At 33.1% G+C, this 21,800-nt stretch overlaps 1 protein-coding gene across 2 annotated transcripts in view; it reads right to left on the bottom strand.

The window, feature by feature from the left end:
* LOC143919763 (guanine nucleotide-releasing factor 2-like) overlaps positions 1–21,800 on the bottom strand; it is a 46,949-nt gene that overhangs the window by 5,571 nt on the left and 19,578 nt on the right. The window contains exons 2-14 of one of the 2 annotated variants that reach the window (XM_077442273.1): positions 9,755–10,623; positions 5,005–5,179; positions 4,386–4,479; positions 4,201–4,309; positions 3,923–4,116; positions 3,680–3,848; positions 3,467–3,608; positions 3,316–3,390; positions 3,106–3,236; positions 2,848–3,025; positions 2,118–2,774; positions 1,865–1,983; positions 830–853 (exon numbers count right to left, since the gene is read on the bottom strand). In XM_077442273.1, the coding sequence (XP_077298399.1) occupies positions 830–853; positions 1,865–1,983; positions 2,118–2,774; positions 2,848–3,025; positions 3,106–3,236; positions 3,316–3,390; positions 3,467–3,608; positions 3,680–3,848; positions 3,923–4,116; positions 4,201–4,309; positions 4,386–4,479; positions 5,005–5,179; positions 9,755–10,523 (2,836 nt within the window). In that variant the 5' untranslated portion in view covers positions 10,524–10,623. The remainder of the gene's footprint in view (positions 1–829; positions 854–1,864; positions 1,984–2,117; positions 2,775–2,847; positions 3,026–3,105; positions 3,237–3,315; positions 3,391–3,466; positions 3,609–3,679; positions 3,849–3,922; positions 4,117–4,200; positions 4,310–4,385; positions 4,480–5,004; positions 5,180–9,754; positions 10,624–21,800) is intronic. The other variant, XM_077442274.1, reaches the window with a different exon arrangement.

Here is a 21,800-nt window from a genome sequence, read left to right as displayed (position 1 = left end):
TTATTGAATGCATTAATTTTGTGTTAAAAATATAAATAATTAATGATAAATTAAAAAATACATAATTAATTTTAAAATTAAAATCAAGATTTTATAAAAACATGCATCAAGAGCCACAATAAAAAAATCAAATATTTATATCAAAATTAAATTTAAGGTAAATTATGCTAAAAAAATAATACAAAGACATAATCTAATTTAAGATCATTTCATGTTTATAACTATTTTGAGTAAAAAAAAAATCAATCATGATTATATGTATTTATACACAGAAAAATTAAATAACTGTACAAGAGCAAATACATAAAACATGCATTTATTAATATATTTGTAACTAGCATATTGCCCAGGTGAGAAATTAAGTTAGAAATAATTTCGAAATGTGTATTCAACACACCGGTGTACGGGAAATACATACGTATACATATATGTATGTAATAAATGTATATAAACATGTAGATGAATGATATCTGAATACATGATGAGATGTGTGTCCATGCATGTCAATTTTTTTTTTCTTCGAAAAAGTATTTTTTTCACTATTCATCTCAGTAATTTGAAAGTAAATATATATATATATATATATATATATATATATATATATATATATATATATATATATATATATATATATATATATATATAGGTATATGTATGTATGCATACATTAAATAAACAAGCATATAAAAAATTGTAAAAGCAATGAATTTTGTTAAAAGCAATAAACAAAAAAAAAAGTGATGAGTAAAAACAACTACTGCAGTTGATGAACGCAAGGTTCCATGCAAAATAATTCCAAGCAAATGTTTTTGAACTATAAAAGACTCACCCGAATAAGCGACACTTTGGAACACTGAAGTGGACACGTAATGCAGATGAGATGTTTGGAGAGAGAAAATAGTAAGATACAAACAAGGTTAGCTCAAAATTATTACAATAGAAATTAAAATTTAATGAATAATTAGATCAAAAAGGATAATACATATACAAGACGATGCAATCATGTTGAAATTGAATTTATAACGGAGAAAAAGACAATGCATTTAAATGGACATCTTGTATATGACAATCTGGCAATTTGAAATGTTTGGTTTATTTAGATTTTAACTGGAAACTTTAATCAATTCAAAGAAGCATTATTTAAATTAAAATGATTTTCAATTTTCTGAATTTATTTTTCAAATAAAAATAAAAAAGTGAATGATTTTAATTTATTAAAAACCTAACTTGATAAGATGAATGTCATTATGTAACAAATTTCAAATTATTTTGTAACTAGATGATATGATGCACATGAACAGGTACACATATACACACATATAATGGGATTTTAATGATAATTGTTATATTAGTTCTCATTGAAAATGCAACATGTAACAACAAATATCAAACAGGATTCCACATTTATATGATTAACATAAACAATAAGCTTACATACTCCAACAAAAAATTGTTAAAAAATTAAAATAATAAATAATAAAATTTTTAAATTAAAATCCGACTAATTTCCAGAATTAAAGCTTCTGATATACAATTGTGGAAATAAATATTATCAAAAAAAAAAACGCACATAGTGATGGCTAAATAAATTTTGCAGGTGAAGCTGCAGACTATCAATCTTAAAATATTATATTATGCCTTGTGAAAAGATACTATTTATATTGTCAACTAACAAAAAGCAGAGATTTAAAGTGTAATCGCTTGAATTAATAAATATGTATATAAAACTAAAAGAACTGTCAAAGAGATGAGTAATCCACCATTGTGTTAATTTTCCATCACCATTTTAAGCATTAAATATGACATTAATGAAGGTTGGAAACTATAATAAAAAAAAAATAATATATAAACATCGAAAACTAACTGTGTTTCTTCTTTATGGGAAGCGGTGGTGGCTGACTACATGATTGGTCCATCAATGTATGAGGCCTTTGCATCATTCCATCTGCGTGGCAATGAATAGGACAAGGTGTTATACGATCTCTGAATAAAACAACAAACATCCTTATAAGCAATAGAAACAATACATACATGGTTAATCGAGACAACATATGCATTATTAAACACAGGTTCTATTGTCTACAATAAAATTAAAAAATATATGTATATAAAATTACCTGAATTCAATAGTCTGATCATCAATAGACGAATTAAATAAACTATGATCACTTAAATTATCATTTTGAAAGCCCAGTTTGCTGTTTATTCTTGTTTTGACCGGTAGAGCAGGCGGCAATGAATTGGAATCACACACATCAGTCGATACATTATTTTCAGAACTAATTTGAACAGTGTCGGAATTTTCCGATGAAAAACTTGTATTATTAACGCTCACGCTCACTTTACTGCTGGTATTACTCTGGTCAATGACTATAGCTTGAGTAGAATTCTTCTGGGCGAACGATTGTACGGATGTTTTTTGAATGTCTACAGTATTGGTGGACATTGACGAATTGAAGCTTTCGTTGGTTGTGAACGTTCTACCGTATACACCGAAAACTCTTTTAGACGACATTTCTTTCATGGAATGCTGGACGACGTTCGCCATACTGCTCACGTCGAGAACTTTATTCGATGATACTATCTGACACTTGTCATTATTGATTAAGTCTGTTAGCATAGAAGACGGTAAATCGCTCGGGGTAGGTGTGGAGTCTATGTAAGACAGTGACGATTTCTGGTGTTGCAAAAGTGAAGAACTGTTGAAGCTCGAATAAGATATTTCAGAATTACGAGTATTGCCCATTGAAACAAATCCAGACTCACTTGAAAATCTAGTATACAAAAGAATAAAGTTTTAGTGAATAAAATTTTACATTATAACTAAAAATACTATCAAATATTAACCTGTGTTGGTTAATGTTTGGATTGATGGCAGATTCACCCAAATAAATATCGCCTATTTGAGATGAATGGGGAATCATTTCATTGGATAAATGATTATTATTTGCGCATATATTTGAGCTTGTGTCTAATGTAGAATTAGATTCCAGTGATAATCTATTATTTAATGGAGCTATTGTTCCTGAAAAAAATTATAAAAGGTTTTCAAAAATTTTATATACATATGTATGTATGTGTATGTAAGTATTACAATTTTTATACCATCAATACTCATCGGTAAAGAATCGTCAAAGTTAGTCGAATTTCGATCCATAATAGCCCTAATTTCTTCGTCGTTTGAAACATTTAACATTGAATCTAATGATCCACTACTGTGAGACTGAAGTGATGAACTACAAAATAAAATAAATTTGAAAATATATCTTAAAAATATCAAAAAGGGTAATTCGGTATATATGTAAATTAACATACCGATCTGTTGCAGATAGATGGCACGAATCTACTGGTTTCTTTTTTGGCGGTAATGGAGGAGCTGTCACTAGTGATCTATGAGAAAAATATTGACTAATTAATTCTATAATTAAACGAATTAGATATAAAATTAATAAATATTGAGAAATACCTAATTGGGATAGGGGGTTTAGGTGGAGGTTCTTGAGGAGAAACAGAATCCAATATTGATTCAGTAGAATGTGAACTACGTATATTAAAACCATTTCCTACACCTTCAAGTATTTGGCGTTCATGTGGAGTCAGCGGAATATCTGAAATAAGTATTTTTATTCTTATTGTTATTGAATCAACTATTTGTTTATTATTATTGACTAGCTCATACCAGGTAGAGAATTTCGCTGACTATCGTTAGATGAAATTCTCATAACATCTGCAGCAGGCCTTGGTTGCAATTTGAGATTCTTAGGCTCTTTAACAGTAGTACCGTTTGATTTTAAATGGACAGCATTATTATTTTCGGCAATTTCCTCAACAGCAATCTTTGCCAAGTCCTAATAATAAAAATTTATAAAAACAAATCCAGTAAATTATTATTATTATATACAAACGCCAAAAAAATCTGTACCTCAACTGCCTTTTGGACTTCCTCTGTAATGCGTTGAACGTTTGCTTTATCTAAAGCGGCACAGTTCTCTCCGGCTATCATACTTTTATCGCATAGTCTGATGAGATCCGCAAGTGCTTGACATAATCGAGTCAACGCTGATCCTAGTTTTGCCGACGGAAAGGCTCCCAACGGTGGCACATATGGCCTAACAGCTACGATAACGAAAAGAACAATAAAATTATTCATCGAGAACTTTAAACAATGATTCAACGAAGAAGTTATACAAATCTAAATACCTGTATGTATGTTAGTGATTGTATCCAAAACAATGGTACCGTTACCCGGTAGCATTTCAAGCTTTTTCTTCAATATCACATCACCAAAATGCTTTAAATCACATTTAACCTAAAATAAATAATATGAATTAATAAACGAAAAATGAATATGTATGTAAATACACAAGAAAAAAACATTGACATACTTGTCTAACTAATAATTCTAAATCTCTACTCGGATTCGATTCTGGATCATCTTTCTGCTGATTACGACCTTTTGAACTGAGTGGTGATTGTGATCTAAAAAAAAAATAGGATGAATGTTATTAATAAGTATCTTAATTTTATATTTATTTATAAAACTTCATATGCTACCATGATGCCATTACGAGTTTTACCCCTAACCGACATCTACAGTATTGAATTTCTACATAAATAAATCTTTATGATTATAAATTTGAAATCATATTCAAATAGTGGTGACAAATAGTAGGTAGGATGGTCTTGCCAATTTGATGAGGAACCGTTTCAACAATGAAATCAGATAAATAGACAAAATCTTATAGGAAACGATCGACTTGAAGTCAAATATTTAAATTTGACCAGCAGTATTGCAGAAATAATTCTCTTCAATCGAAAAAATTCACTTCTCGGTGGTTGCATCAATGCTATACTGCTTCGTATAGGAGGTTTAATGCAAAACAAAGAACATGTTTGGAAATATGATAGTTTTATAGAAAGGATCTAATTTCATGAAACTTTTTCATACAATAAATGTATGCACATTGTATAAATTTGACTACTAAGCAATTTGGAATAGTATACCTAAGAGAAGGTAGTGCCGTGTGAGTGGAGGGTGCTCCTGGAGAACGCATGGCCGATATGCGTTCCAGTAGATCCTCCTTGAAGGAACGTGCACGACGAGCCAGCTTGTTGGCACCACGAAAGGATGCTTTATGACCGCTGCCACCACCGCCGCCCCCCTCCGTGTTCTCAACACCTGAAATTGCAATAAAATTAACCAATTAATATCACACCAGACAAATATAATCAAACGAGTACAACATAGGAAGTGGGAGAAATTATGGTAACAAAGACAGGAAGCCAAAGCGGATATCCATATGTAGTACAAATCACAGATAAAGTTAAAAAGTTAACATTTCATTTATATAATAATTAGATTAGTTTTGCAAAAAGGATCCAACTGTTGACTTGACTTGATTTTTTTTTGTACAGCTTGTAAATGTATGTAACGTACATAACAAAATATTGCATCAATTTTGCAGAACTATGTTAATTTAGCAATTCGATTACAATGCGAATCAAATAATTCCGTTTGAAAAATTATTCCGTTTGATTAGGGTTCCCAAGTGTCAAGGACAAAAAAAGAGAACATTTAACAAAAAATGTTTATTTTTTACAAATTTCTTTACAATTGTGCTGGTTATTATTAAAGTGAAATAAGTCATTTAATTACTTCCCAATTACTTTCATGACACGGCCCCCTAAATCTGAAAGAATTAATTCCCAGCCCCTAAAAAATTTTTTTTCTAGTTAAAAGGTTTATTTGGCAGTAATTATTACAATTGTAATACACATATTTATAAATTTATAATTTACAATTATAATACACACATTTGAAATTCTACGGCCCCCAATTTGGGAAGCACTGATTTAAGGCACCAAAAATACCATTATTTTACAAGGTTGTAAAATTCCATCAGTACGGGAAAGATTATATCTACATATAAGGTTAAAAATCATAATGTATACATATATTTTTATGTAGTATCAAAATAATTTTTAAAACAAATTTACGGAAAGTCCAACTATCTCAAGCGAAATATTATATGACTTATTCCAATTTCAAAATAACCAGTACATACATATGTAGTTAGGAACATGAAAAGTGCGCTTAAAAATTAATTTAATCATCTTCATTCTTACTCTCAATTTCATCATCTCTGTTGCTATATTTATCTACACTGTTAATTTGGTGCAAACGTTTCTTATTTTCTTTTATTTCTTTATAAAATTCTAAAGATGAAATATTTTTGTAATTATATACAACGCTTAAAATACCCCGGACAGTGGAAATTTTCATTCTTTAGTCCACTGTCTGCTGATCATGGAAAATATTTTTTCTACATTGGAATTTTGGCCAGATATTGCAAAAGCCTCTCCACTCACGTCATATTTTGTGAGAAAATTATTGTCAAAATTGAAAAAGAGGACTACATAGAAAAGATAAGGAACAAAAGAATTGTATTAAAAAAGAGAACATGTTCTCTTAAAAATAGACTTGTTGGCAACTCTACGTTTGATGTTGTTTCAACGCGGATATATTCAACATATTGAATATATGTTCAATTTGGGCAAAAGATGGGTGCTTTAGATGCGACCCTGCATGTGCATCGTGAGACCGAAATAGAATTGACATCGTCGAACGTCTGGGCCACTGCCCTTGCAACTATGCCATCCCACCTTACCTTCTTACGATACATCAGAATTACCAGATGCCTGATTGGTCAGAAAGTGCAGGGGCGTCGTCGACTTGTCGCAAAAACGACGACGCGCCGGAATTTATCCATTCAATCTCCGGAGGAAAAAGTCGACGGTCTAAGTTAGGTATAAATATCAGATATGCGAAACAGAAAGGACATTGGGATGCTAATTGACACTTTCGCGAGTGTCGATGATGTCACTTTATGAATTCAGACAGTGTTCACCTTCGGGTCTTCGAACTGAATGCCCACACGTATATATATAAATATTTTTTTTACTTCATACAAGCAATGGACACATCGTATCTTAATAAAATAATTATTGCGGTATTTGCGGTTTCCTATTTTGTCGTGTGAATCGTAGAATAGCATACGATAAGCTTACACGGTTTATTAACAATTAAATCACAACGCCCTTGGGGTAAAACAGTAAGTGGATCTTGGTGAAAAAAAGTTGATATAAAAAGTCAGCAACACAGGTAAATGCAATCAAAGTTGATATGGTCAAGGAGAACAACGCGCGGCAACAGGTTTTAAGTTAGGCAAAAAAAAAAATAATGCGAATATAATTATTTAATAACTATATAATAATTACAGCAAAATGAATTCATACATTGTACAAAATTTGACTTTTTTATTTGTAATTTTATTTTAGAATTTTCCAATTCAGCAACTTTAACAATGAAATCCTGATTTATATTTGATTTTCAAAGCATACCTTATTTGGAGGTTTGAATCTTTCAAGGAAAATATCTCTCGAGTCACCTTTTATAGGTTATAAAAAACTGTAGTGGTTCTAAATTCGGAATATTTGCACAATTATCGGCGTTGGATTTGAAAACGGTGAGAAGTTGGCACTTTGAGGGTCAGGGCGCGACCAGACGCAGACACGATCAAAGAGACACTGAACTGATGAGTAAGCGTACAAGTTACTCAAAATACTTACATACATATATGTAAGAGCATGAGGTCATTGAAAAAAAATGACAATTAATTCGCATAAACCACAACATAAATGTGTATATCACCACAAATGCACAATATGAAACACATACATAAAAAGGATACAATTGAAATATTTTCAGTACAAACTATTAATTAATAAACCGTTTTTATCTTGAGATATGAAAACATGTACATATTTTTAGCCGACTGGTTTTGGATGCACACAATTGTGAAATCAAAGTGTTTGATTTCGATGGCAGAAGATAGTTCTTATCTACATATGTACTTGTGTGTGTATCGATATTGTAAAAGGGCGATTTATTCGTCATTATGATTCAAGCGTGTAATATTTCCAATAATCAAAAATATAAATATTATTATCAATGTTGCGTTTTACGTACGCGTATGTTCAATATCCGTTTCAGTGGTGTCGACATGCTAATATAAACGTATGTATAATCAGGGCCGGCTCAAAGGGGCAGGGGCGCAATAATAAAAAAAAATACTGACTAAAATATTGTAATTTACGAGAAACGCAGGAAGTCGACCGTCAAATATCAACGACTCACGAATAAAACTTGTCAAACAATAAACTGTCGTCGGTATAAATGGTTACATGGAATTGTATTTGAATTTAACACGACTGAAAAGTGACGTTAAACGAAATATATACATATATCAGGATGGATTTGCTTCTGGAAATGAAATATCCTAACCAATGATGTTCGAATGAAGGAATGTTAGTCGATAAAATTCTTCAATTTATTGTTGAATATAAATCAATGTCTTTATTGTCGAATTTATTCATAGCTATCCGTATTTTCCTAATGTTACCCGTTTCTTTGGCGAGCGTGGAAAGAAGCTTTTCTAAACTGAAGTTTATAAAAATCAGTTTAAGAGCATATGGTACATGAATCAGGAGTGATTAGATAGTTTGGCTATTTTATATATTGAAAGAGACCTTTTAAAAGAACTCGACATGGAAAAATTAATTACAAATTTTGCATCAGCAAAATCCAGAAAACATTTATTTTATAGTTTTTGAATATTTTATTTTTATTTATTATATTGTAAATATTATATTATATTGTAAGTTTAAAATGCAAATTAAAATGGAATGAAAGACAGTTTCTAAATCTAATTTATTTATTTTAGTGTCTAAATCTTTCTATTTCTAATTTTAGAAATATGTAGTATTTTTTGAAATATGTTCCACAATAACATGTTTCTTTTGCAAATTTTATTTTATTAATATAATATGTTAAACATAACACGTGCCTATTTTGGATACAAAATTGTGAATTTAATTTTATATTTTTTCTTAATATACACTTCATAACAACAACTCTTATAAAATTTATTTAAACAAAAATTAAGGTGCGGGGGGGGGGGGGCTGAAAACTAATCTGCCTAGAGGTGCCTCATGCTCTCGGGCCGGGCCTGTGTGTAATCATAGTTTCAAAACCGCACGCTGAATGTCAACGGGCAGATACTACACTAGTATAATAATAATATTCGGTCGTTTAATATTCATTGCGTGGATTTTACGATTTGGGCAACAACTAAATTTGATTTGCAGATTTTTCAATTACAATATAATCACGTTTACAAAACGTTTACAGCGTTAATGAGATAGGAAACAGCTTATGCATACTTAAAAAAAAATAATTAACCATCCTTCATTTTCAGCTTACACTCAATTACTGTGGTACGTAGTCGTAAATATGAGAGAACGTAATCAACATAATTAATAAACACATTTTCGCGATATTATGGTTTGGATAGCTCTCACTCACATGAGCAAATATTGTCTTCATAAATTAACGAGAAACATAAACATACTCGCATATAGAAGATTATGCATACAAATATGTAAATAATATGAATATAATAAACAAGCATTCATTACACATGAACGAACTGCTGTCCTCGATATATCTACACAACACTTTTGCAATTGTAGAAGCGTCATCTGTGATTTGCAAGAGTAATGTTTATAACAAGTTGAAGAAAAACATCGAATTTCATGATATTATTATAAATAAATATTATATAAATTCTTCGCTTTTCAATAAGTACATACAGTGAATTATGAATGAAAAATAAACGATTTAGGAATTTCATACCGTTCAAGTCATCTGCGAACCCACTGTCATCGTTCTCATCGCAACTTGTTTTTCTTCCCAGTTGTCTGTAAACACCTGATTCCAATATTCTAGTAGTCAACTTCAGAGCAGGCCTCTCTTTATACTTTCCATTCGTTTCGTAAAGTCGTTTTCCCTTTTTATCTGCAGAGCCATCGCTTATTCTATAACAGTTCCCATTGACGAGTACCGAATCTTTCGATTTGCTCTTCGAAGGGTATCCTTGCGAATTTCTCTTGGAATATTTATGGGACGATTGTTGGAATTTAGGCGTTTCGGCCAAATTCTGCAGACTCTTCCCTCGAGAATGATTGAACAGAATGCCGTTTCCGTTCTTGATCGGATTGTAAAAGCCGTGACTGGCCAAGTTCTCCAAACTCTTTCCAGCCGCGAAAGAATAATAGTTGTTATTTTTTATGGAATAGATATCCGGCGAGAATATAAACTTGTCACTGTTGTGTTTATACGGGTCGTCCAACAAGGAAGGAAAACTTTTATTTTCCGACTTCGAGTAAAGAATGGCATCACCATATCCATTTTCCCTGAGCGCTAAATTAGACCCGAAGTCCCTATTTTTCTTTAAATTGTTTATATTATTCTTGAGCACGTACGTTCCGTGTCCTGCAAGAGTGGTCGAAGATTCGTGTCCAGACGAAGGGAAATATCCTTTTCTTGCAACTCGATAACTCCTTTTGTTTCTGCGCTGATTGGCATTGTCGTCGAATATGAAGCTTTCATCATACTGAGGCATATTCACAATCCCATTACGGGGTTAATAATTTTTCACGCACAAAAGTCAATTTCGAAACATAAGTTTATAAAATCAATTATCATTTTATTATTATAGACTACTGAAACAATAAAAATATAAATTGTGCAATGCGATTTCTTTAAACGAAACTTTTCCTATTATTATTTAGTGAAAGGGAATGCGTATGTATTATGTATATATACATGTGTAAAATAACTATTGATAAGCATAATCAGACCGTATACTGTTTTAATTACTTTTGGATAAAAAAGTGCCGATCGAAAGTTTTTCATGTTTTTTGTTGAAAATTCGAGAATGTGCGATTCGCACCTGAGGAATTGAAACGATACAGCCACATAAGAGCAAACAAGGTTATAAATACAGACGGGAGAGTACTAATCGATTGATAGAAAGTTTTCCGGTTTCGCTTCGTTCGACACAACAAGGGCCACTGCTAGCATCGGCGGATTAGAACAATAATACCCATGTACTTCAGAAGAAGTGGGAGGAGAGGGAGACACGGCAATTTTTAATAAGATCTTACAAAATAAAACGTTAAGCGATAGTTGATTATTTCATACACCTTAAAAGGTGAAGTGAAATCGCAAACCTAACGAACAGATGTGTGCACAGCTCAGAATATGGGGTCATATTTGCATCTACGGCGACGCACGAAAAGCATCAACTTTTAAAAAGCGGATAAGTACATACATATGTATAAGCGATGGTGTCATCTGATTTCAGTATCAACGCGTTTCAGACAAAAAAATCTTTCAATGAATATTATAACTTTCAATGATTATTTTGCTTGGTGGTTTCAAATTACTCAAATTAATTAATCTGTGGTCAATACGGTTGTATAAAAGCAAATACAGCGAAAATTGTTTCAGATATTCTGTAAATACCTAAATATTAAACTTGTCTTGAAAATATCCAGTTAACATTAATTCAAAAACACGTTTTTGTTAAACAAAATTTTTTTTAGAGAGGTTTTATAAAATTTTAAGAAAAGGGTGGATGGCTGACAGCACTCGTTAAGGCCGATAATACCTTCCTCAGTTACTATCCCTGAGCATGCCAGTTACTAGCAAAAAGCTCACACGAAGATAGCTATCATATGTAAAAGTTGCAATTTTAAAAATACTCCCCTATGTGAATTCGTTTCATTAGATAGAACTATGTAGGATTTTATAAAGGTTAATATGGTAAGAACATACTCAAAGCGCGGCACGCCATGCCTAAGCGTGTATTCATGTCCTGTTAATTCATACGATATTTTTATTTCGACGAGTTACTCCAACATTTCTTCAAATATGGGACTCATCGTTATCGATCACTGTCAATACAATGATAAAATATCACTAAAAATACACCAGGGGGTGAGTTTTGGGAAAAAATCGAGATAGTACAGGATAAAACGGATGTGAGACATGATTTTTCACCACAGGAGGTCAAGAACGCCCCGTGCCGTACGATTGTGTGTATGTGCCTTAAACCTTGCGCATAATGGACCGCAAGACGCACAAGCATCTCCATCCCTAAAGGGCTGGCAGTTTCGGGGAGACTCCACAATTTGTAGAAAGAGGATTCTTTTCACCAAGAATACTGTGGAGCGTCTAGAGAAGCTGTTAATCATTGGGATACTAGATACAATGCGAAAGAGAGGACAGTCTCCCATATGATGGAATATCATCCCTAAACACATCTTTCAACTTGGCACAAGATCAGGAGGAGTGGAAGCGGATCGACCACCGGATTCCAGATGATAGAAAGACCACGGCGCTCAGCATAGAGCAAACGAGAAGAATAAACCTGAATGTTTTGCTACTTGAATGCTGTCCTAGTTTTAACAAAAAGCGTTTTGTATTTATTGGAATAATTGATAGTTGTATCGAAACGGCCTTCGATCCAATAAATCGAAAGATCTTGACTATGTACATATATATATTGAATCGTAAAAACGTATAGGAATTGGATTTCACGCACAACATGCGTTTGAGGTTATCGGAAAGCGTTTTCCTACAATTATTCAACAAACATCCTGTAACATGCCTCAATCACTGCCGTATGCACTAATTAAATTGTTGAATAATCGTTAAATTTCCTCATTGCAATAAATATTTAATTTAGTTTACTTTTACATTTGTATAAAACGTTACCCATGTACATATGTACATATAAAACGTCTAATCAAAAACAAAAAAAAAAACGACGAATGAACGCATTACGCAAAATAAAACGAAAGATTACCGCAAACTGAGAAATTTATCATGTTATAATATACAATACAAAAAAATATTCATTAACTTAATAATGCCACAGTGACATTACAGAATACTCGAACGCGTCACTGTGACCAGACATACATATACGCATAATACAAACACTTTATATAAGAAAATTGCCAGACATATAAGCAAAATACAATTACTATACGTAAGAAAATTAGCGAGACATATATGTATGTTATAGATAATAAATTTTTGAAATCATATTCAAATAGTGGTGACATCGTGGGTAGGATAATTGCGAATATGATGGAGGAACTGTTTCAACAACGAAATCAGATAAATTGGCAAACTCTGGTAGGAAACGATCGACTTGGAGTCACAAATATCCAAGCCTGACCAGCAGCATTTTAAGATTATATTCAGAATAAATTCTCTCACGGGATTGAACCCGGCAACCTCTTGGTGCTTAGCATCAACGCAACCACCAAGTCACGCTGCTAGCTAAATGACTTCAGACGTCATCGATTCTATCAACTAATCAGCAGTTGAAATGAATTTGGTTTATCGTATAAGTCATTTACGACGGCCTTGAGTATAATAAAAAGAGTATCAACTTTAAAGTGATAAATTGCATTTTGTATTAGATCTAATATACATATGTTGGTAAGGTTTACCTTGTTTTAGCCTCCTAGTATTTTACATCCGAATATTTTGAAAATAAAACATAATTAGAGTGGAGAGGCATATTTTTTTTTTGCTCCACCCCGAATCGATTCGATGCGTTCAGATAATTCGCGAATGATTTCGAATTTTATAGCATTATAATGATGATGTAGTGGAAATTGAACGATCCCGAGTGCTTTAGTTAGACGCGAGATGTAATTTGTTCGATTGGATACACCTGTACGTATCCGCGAACAAATTGGTCAACATCGAAAAGAGCAATAAGAATAATAGCAGTAAGAGTGTGTTCGCAATACGACAGGGACAATATTTTAAACGATTTCGTAACCAAATGAACGATCGTCATTAAAAACGAATGACTTTCGTTTTAAATACGAAATAAATACGATTAGTGATTGGATCGGATTCGAATTTCGTCAGACTTAATCGTCGAACAATAACATAAACCGTGAAATTAGAGAGATTTGCGTTCGGACTGTTGCACTGAAATATTAATCTGGAGAGAAAGTGCGACGTTTTGTGTGTAATATGTAAGTCGGCAGAAATGGATAGTCTTTTTTCAGAGAGACGCATCACATCGAAGAGTTACGTACGATGAGCAGGTAATTAACGATAATGGCAGAACACCTGCTGGATCTTCGTGAGGCAATAGCGTGCGGCCATAACACACAATGGAGCGTTATGATAAATAGTCAGTTCCTGGTGTTTGTACCAATTATATGCACAAGCGTGTTTTTAGATATCTATGTACATATGTACGCAAAGAATTTTGTAATTAAAATCAAACGAAAAAAAAGAACGAGATCGAATGCGTCCATGTACAATTGAGAAGAACCATTCTAAATACAAGGCCACTTTGAACATTGGATCAAACAATACAGCTTCATTAACAACAAAAATCGTATGTATCATATACATACATTTTCACTTTAAGGATAATGTAATTTAAATAAATAATAAAATTTATATTTAACATTTAATTTGTTAATTAATTTGTACATATGTACTTCGTATAAAGTTATAACATGAATATTATAAATTTGAAATTACATTGAAATAATGATGACAAATGAAGATAGGTTGCCAATTTGTTTGGAACCGTTTCAACAATGAAATCAAATAAAAATTCTGGTGGGAAACGATCGACCTGGAGTCACATATGTATATTTAAGGTCTGGCCAGTAACACCAGGACAGGGATTGAAACCTTGATCGCTCACCAGATAGCATTTCACGGTAACCACTGAGCTATGTTGCTGGTTGTGATTGGATCAAAAAAATAACTTTTGACTTAAAAATTTAACTTAACAGTCTGCAGCCCTTACTCGATATGATAAATTTGACGAATGAGGTATATTATAATATAAATTGAATTTCAATGTAATTTTGGATCATTAGGACGTAATTTAGGACTGGAAGTGTTATTGGATTTGCACTGGAAGTGTTACTAGAACTAGTGCACTGGAAGAGTTATTGCATATCAATAGAATCGCGACCAAATACGCTGCTGGCGAAATCTTGTTAAAATCTTGTTAGATCTCTATTAAAAAGTGAGTAGAAGAATAGCTGAGTTGTCATCTTGTCATGTGACACTTAACGAACGCTTAATTCGTTGTAGCGCTTCGCCGAGTAAAATATGTTTTAAATCGCTCAATGAGTCTCATTTCACACCATCGCCCATGTCTGCTAGCAACAAGATCATACATTAGCATCTCGAATTTGTTGAATCTTATAAATTGCTAACTACATAATGTATTTCTCACAAATTTGATGTGTATCAAAAAAATTGTCCATAGATATCTCTATTGTATTCTATGTATGTCCGGTTATGTTTGAAAAATTGTAAGTACAAAAATAATCTAACCACATTTGTCGCCTTTGGGTAATTCCTGTCATGGCACATGTATATATGTAATAAAAAAATGAAAACAAGTAATTTTTTTATTCATTCATACATATATACATATATCCATAGTTTTATTGATAATAAAAAAAGAGAGGGGGGAGGAATAAACTCTGTTTTTGATTCAGCATACGATATAACTGATTCAATAATGATATATGTAAGTTACATCAAAGATCTTCAGTTTTCTTCGAGCTAATACATACATATTTATAATGGTGGAATCAGAAAAAGTATTGGAAACAAATAAACACTATAGTAAAATAGAAAGGTATGCCAAGAATCTACATTACGAAAGTATGTAGGTAAGTTTTGGGACATTAGCTCGTTTGTGGGTCGCAAAACATGAGTTTTAAAAACCGCGAAAACGTATTCGACTTCGGTAAACCGTGACGTAAGTGAAAGGAGTATCGGTCAAGCGTGAGTTAACAACAAGAAAAAATCTTTTTATATCGATAATACATCTGCAGACGCTATTGTTGTTGGTATTTCAGACAACAGAATTCGATTGGCGAAGATGGATTCGATGTGCGAGACCAAGTTTTGAAACGGCGAACAATGGGCCCGTAAGACCAAGAGAGCAACTTGTCTCCGTACGAGAACCAAAGCAAAGCTCTCCAGAAAATAAAGCCACTTTTTTTTCAGATGAATTATTCGCTCGATATGGCTTTGATAATAATTGCATCACGAATGAGCGAAACGGGGATAAAAGGCGGCAAAAGTCGAGCAAATCGTCACCTAATTACCTATTACGAAATTAATTATACAATTCATAGTGCGACACGGAATCCATCCGACACGACATTTTCATTTGAATTTCTACTTATTTCTAAAATGAAAAAACAAAAAAGTGATTTCACGCCATTTCCAACGGTGATTCGTTAACAAATTCGTTGCGCTCATTAAGCGCATTGTTGCATTAATAAAATAATTATGATTTTTAAGTGCGTCACCATCAATTTCTCCATTTTGGTAAAACGCTGCGTTTAGGCTGCGGTCGGACGTGCTTGCCTACTTTCCATCTACGAAATTCATCACGCGTAAGATGATAAAAAACTTTTGTGCCCAATCTACGAATGTAAATAAACTTGAGTGCCAATATGGATGTACAATTAGTTGTTCAAGCGCCTCTTCACGAACGAATAAACGAAACGAATATTTGAAGTCATTCTATATTATTATTAGACTCACGATCATCCCCATACAAAAGAATAATATATTCAAACACAGCAAATGTCTGCAAACGCACGACTGGAAAATATCGTAAGGGTGCATTCATACAAGTTATATGTGAACACGTCCATAGACAATGTACTGAAGATATTTCCAAATCACATTTGCTATACATCATCATCTTCATCATCATTTATAGCCGTTCATCATTTACTTCTGGATGAAGGCCTTTCCAACAGGATTCCGCTTCTCGCTGTTTTGCGCAACCCTCATCCATCTCACCTCACACATCTTCCATGGCGTCTTCCTTTTACCCCTATGCATTATCTCAGGTACCATTTTAGCACTTTTTTTGTCCACCTTTCGTCCATTATTATAGCCACGTGACCCGCCCTGCCATTGCCATTTAAATCTCTTCACTATCCACCGGCTTTGTCATACGTCTCATCCATGTATTCCGCTTCCTGTCTTTATTCGTTATGCCAAGCATTCCATACTTTTTTCCAAATGCACTTCATTGTAATTTCATACGTCTCTTTATTTCTTATACTACTAGAAATGTCGATTATTTGTCCTAAATATAAATAATTATTGACTACTTCTATTTTATCATCTAATGAAATGCTACCGAGCATGCAATAACTGCAATATTGACATAGCAAAGACCGGCAACTGCACGTTACATTACAAAAAGTATTCTTTGATACATTATACATGGACACATTCATATATTCCATCACGCATTCATATGCGTCCATATATAGGTAGAATGTACAAAAGAATTCTTTTCGTACTGCTGGTTACGAAGTTGCCGCTCTGCGCTGTGCTAATGAATATACCTTAATACGTATATCGTATGCTGAAAAATCCCTCAAATCAATTTCGATCAACTTTACTAGTAACAATTGTGTAATTCTTTCCGATGATGCCCGAGAAAAAATTTCCGACTTCCTAGTTGCTCGGTCTGACTTTGCTTAGTCATATTCGAATATACATATAATATAATAGAATACCAGCCACCAGGATATATTTACATACATATAATATTTCCAAACCGTATTGACTAATTGGGACCAACTTTGCGGAAGTATTGCCTGTAATTCACTTTTATAATACAGAAGGATATTTCACTTTTGTAATACCCATGTGGGTTGGATCCTTTTATTAGTAGGTACTAAATCCTTCGGTATAACTTGATTTTGTTGACTCAATTTTTGTTTTATTCTCAATTTGCAAAAAAAAAAAAATTGGATATTATTTCGCTCATATATACATACCCAATAGATTTTGAAATTTTAATAGCTTTGTCGAAATTTTGGGAAAGTCAATTCCAAAATTATTATCTAAGCGGATACGAGCACATAATGCTACATAGAACAATGTGCAAAATGTGTCAATTTTATCGAGACAATATAAGGCGGTTATAATGCTTTCGATAATGATATGTGCAATCCCATAAGTGGATAGTTGACAAGGCAAATGGGGCCAACATTCCATGGCTCACCAACCAATGGCAGGCAAGAGCGTGTGGGTTTCGAATAAAGGACAACAGGATGATCGGAACAAAACGCGACCGATTTCCACCGCAGCTTCATAATCCGTAGTCACCAAATACGAAAGTGCATCCTCAACCGTAGACGGCTGTACCGTACGAGATGTAACCACATATCTGCTAATGAGCTGGACAAGAAGAAAGTTGAAGATTGCAGAAGTGCTTCGAAGCCGTTAAACGACCATACGGAGAAAAGAAAACCGGCCAACAGCTGAGCAAATACATATAATACTTCCACCTAGGAAATCCGTTAGCGGATAACGAGATATCAAATCACTCCAGCACTATGACAGATTACTCAAAACAGTATGCAAAAAAGATACAAAGTCCCGAAACTGTACAATTTAACTGTATTCACGCTTTTTTCCTATCAATAATAACGTATTGCTCTACTTTTAAGACGTTTTGAAATTTAGAAAGGAGTTCGTCCCATGGATGATGTTAATAATAGAAACTTTTGATTCAGTTCTAATTGAACGAAAAATGGTTAATTATTACGGTAAGTTTAGTTTCACTGGAATATATTTACATGGAAAGAAGAAGCGTCGGCCAACTTTTCCATTTCAGACCGCGCCTATTATAATGTTAAGTGAATATTTGAAGACGAACTTTCCTCCGGAGGCTGTATGTCAGCGTGTCAATAGCGAACATCACACATATTTTCCAAATTCGAATACATACATAAATCGTCGTTCGACCGTAATCATCGTAATTTTGTTATGAACGATACGCAGAAGCACCAACGATGATGATTGAACTCAATGTGCGTGTCTTCCACTTCAATTGACGAGTTCAAAAATGTAAGGTGATAAAATTTATATCACGATTACCCACATATGTACCGTTTAGGTGCTACAAATCTAAAGAACTTATCCATTCTTGACAGCTTGAAAAATATGAACATGTTCATGCAACAGGTTAATAAACGAAAAAAATTTAAATCGACCATCAGAATTTTCTCATTTTAGCTGACGTCTGGGCTCAATGTAAATCCCAACCCATCTCATCCGAGCAAAAAGCGTTAGGCACAGTAAAAATTTTCCGAGTGACACTTTAAATCAGAATGTAAGGGAGAATATGCCTCGGATCGTAACACCCTTCCTGTGATCAAAATAGTACGTATAAATATTTAACGAGCACTTTCATATTAAACTGACACTGTCTAGCTTCCATTACATTTCTTTTTATATATTCCCAAAAGGAATCGAAAACTATTAAATAAAATGCTTTCATAGTCACTTTGACGACTTGACAGCCTGAAACCAAATACGCCGCTTTAAGAAGAAAAACAAAATTAACTCTTAACAAACACACGAGTATTAAAGATTATGTGGCCGGAATCGAACACAAACGCATAATTAATGGTTCTAATCTTTGACAGGATAAGGCAAATTTCACCGGAGAATATCGACCATTTTAATTCGGAAATTTTTTATGGAAACCTCTGAAGAAAATATTTGGCTTACTTTTATTTAGTTTTTTTGTCAAAAAATCATAGGAATGTCTATACCTCCATCACAAAAAATCAAAACAAATGTCGTACGAGTCTTCGTCACTAGCTCGACTACTACAACATACAAAACTTTAACTTACATAAATAATCCCAAAATACTGAAAACCATTTAAAATCATTTTGCAGAAGTATATGTCGCAATAAATGTCTTCTAATATTTCTTATTGCAATGTATTTAGTTTAGAAATAAATCAATTTTATTCGCATTTGAAAGAAAAGTGACTGGGACTGAATCAATTACATTACGTACATATATGTACATATCTTAACAGCAACATAGCTCAGTTGTCAGCGTGTAATGCTTTAAACTGAGTGAACATGGGTTCGTTACCTGGCCCGGTGTTTGCTGGCTAGACTTTAGATATGTGACTCCAAATCGATCATTTCCGTATCAGACCTTGCCAATTTATCTGACTTCATCGAAACAGTTCCACCAAATCGGCAACCTTTCGAATCTCTCACAAAAGTTCAAGTTTGAAGCATTCTCGAAATTTATTGATATAATATAAAAATGCTTTTCTATAATGCAATTACATATTATCGATATTTGTAATTGACTAGGAAGGCGCATTGGTGTTTACCTGTTAGAACTTCCTAGTATTATATAAAGATAATAATCACTTAAATATTACGAAAAGACTTTTCTACAAACCTTCACACATATGTAGCGGTTGATATTAACCGAAAATGTGAAGGGACGGAGAGGAAGAGGTATAAACCTAATACGGATTTCTTCTGTTTGAGATGTAAACTAGCAAGTGACATACATATAACGACCACAATGATCCATCGAAACGGCGTATTTTGACCGCGACCACATACCGCCAATTTTGAAACATGATAATAACAAGCATTTGTTTCAAACATAGAAAATGTATATAATAGGCGCGTGCGTATGAGATCAATTTTTATTGTTGCCGGGAAACGCACCGGTGCGACGCGACAAATGACCGGCAGTCGGACTGTTTCGCTCTACTTGCCATGCTATTAGTCCGGGTTCGGACCCCGTGACTGCACCTCGCATCCAACACTTTCTACATTTTCTATTCGAGTGTATGTACATATACATGTATTCCTCCTTTTGAGACGTTGCACAATTCGGCAGGTCCGAATTCGGAGTCGGGGGCTCGTTAACACGTACACGTTTACAAATTAGATTTATGTGCCGATTGCACGCTAGGTTTGCCCAATGTGGACAGTCCTTTATCGCTTTCAGATTGGATCTCAATTGAAACCGTGCTAATTGCCTTCACCTTGGAACGCTTCCAAGACAATGTTGTATTGAAGATATGTGTGCGAGTGTGCTTATGAAAAGGAGGATACCATGCGGTGAAAGAATGAATCAACACATTATAAGCAGTTACTACAAGTTAAGTAATGACTTCTTTTTCTTGAGTGTTGCATCTTCACTTTTTTACGAGTATTACCCGTTAAGACGTGCTTCCAACCGGAAAGATTTAATAAAAATTCATTAATTTTCGCAAAAGCTATAGTAATAGCATAGATCAGTGGTTCGTAACTTTTTTCGAACAAAGGGCCTAATTCTCAGAAGCAATAAAAAATCAGAATCAATAGAAAACACAACTGACTATCACAAAAAATTTTGACAAAAAAACCAATCCTTATGAAGTGAAAAATTAGCGAAATTATCTCAAAATATTGCGGAAAAAATTGTGTAAACAAAAGCATATTTTTGACTTTTAAAATTCGTTTGTAAATAAATTGTAAGTATATCAAAGCAATAAAAAGTCACAATCAATAGAAAAAGCATCTTGACTATTGATTCCAATACTCACTTTTGGCACAGCAATACTAGATTTTTAATTAAAGACTGCAAAAGCCAAAAATCTGTAAAAATTGCCAATTTTATTTGAACGCTCATATCTCTTAAACGAGAGCAAGAAAACAAAAATAATTGTCATATTCGAATTCAGTGGGTCAAACTTGGTAAAGATTGATTGGTCTCCGATCCAGTATTTGTTTTTGTTGCTCAGTATATTTAATTAAAAAATAAATAAATTTTAAATCATATTTTGTATGAATTTATAGCTCGGAGAGCATCAATTTTAGCCTCGTTAATACTTCTTGAAATTTACTATGAATTTTAAAAATAATCTCTGTATAAAACTTGCAATATATTTTCTCAGTTTTACAAATGAAATGAGAATGATTTTATTTTCAGTGCTAAATATGCGTAATTATATATTTATTGATTATTTTCA

This window comes from Arctopsyche grandis, chromosome 12, assembly GCF_051622035.1.
Source record: "Arctopsyche grandis isolate Sample6627 chromosome 12, ASM5162203v2, whole genome shotgun sequence".
NCBI lineage: Eukaryota > Metazoa > Arthropoda > Insecta > Trichoptera > Hydropsychidae > Arctopsyche > Arctopsyche grandis.
Note: the sequence above shows the minus strand (reverse complement) of the source record. Positions and strands in the feature narration are given on the sequence as shown.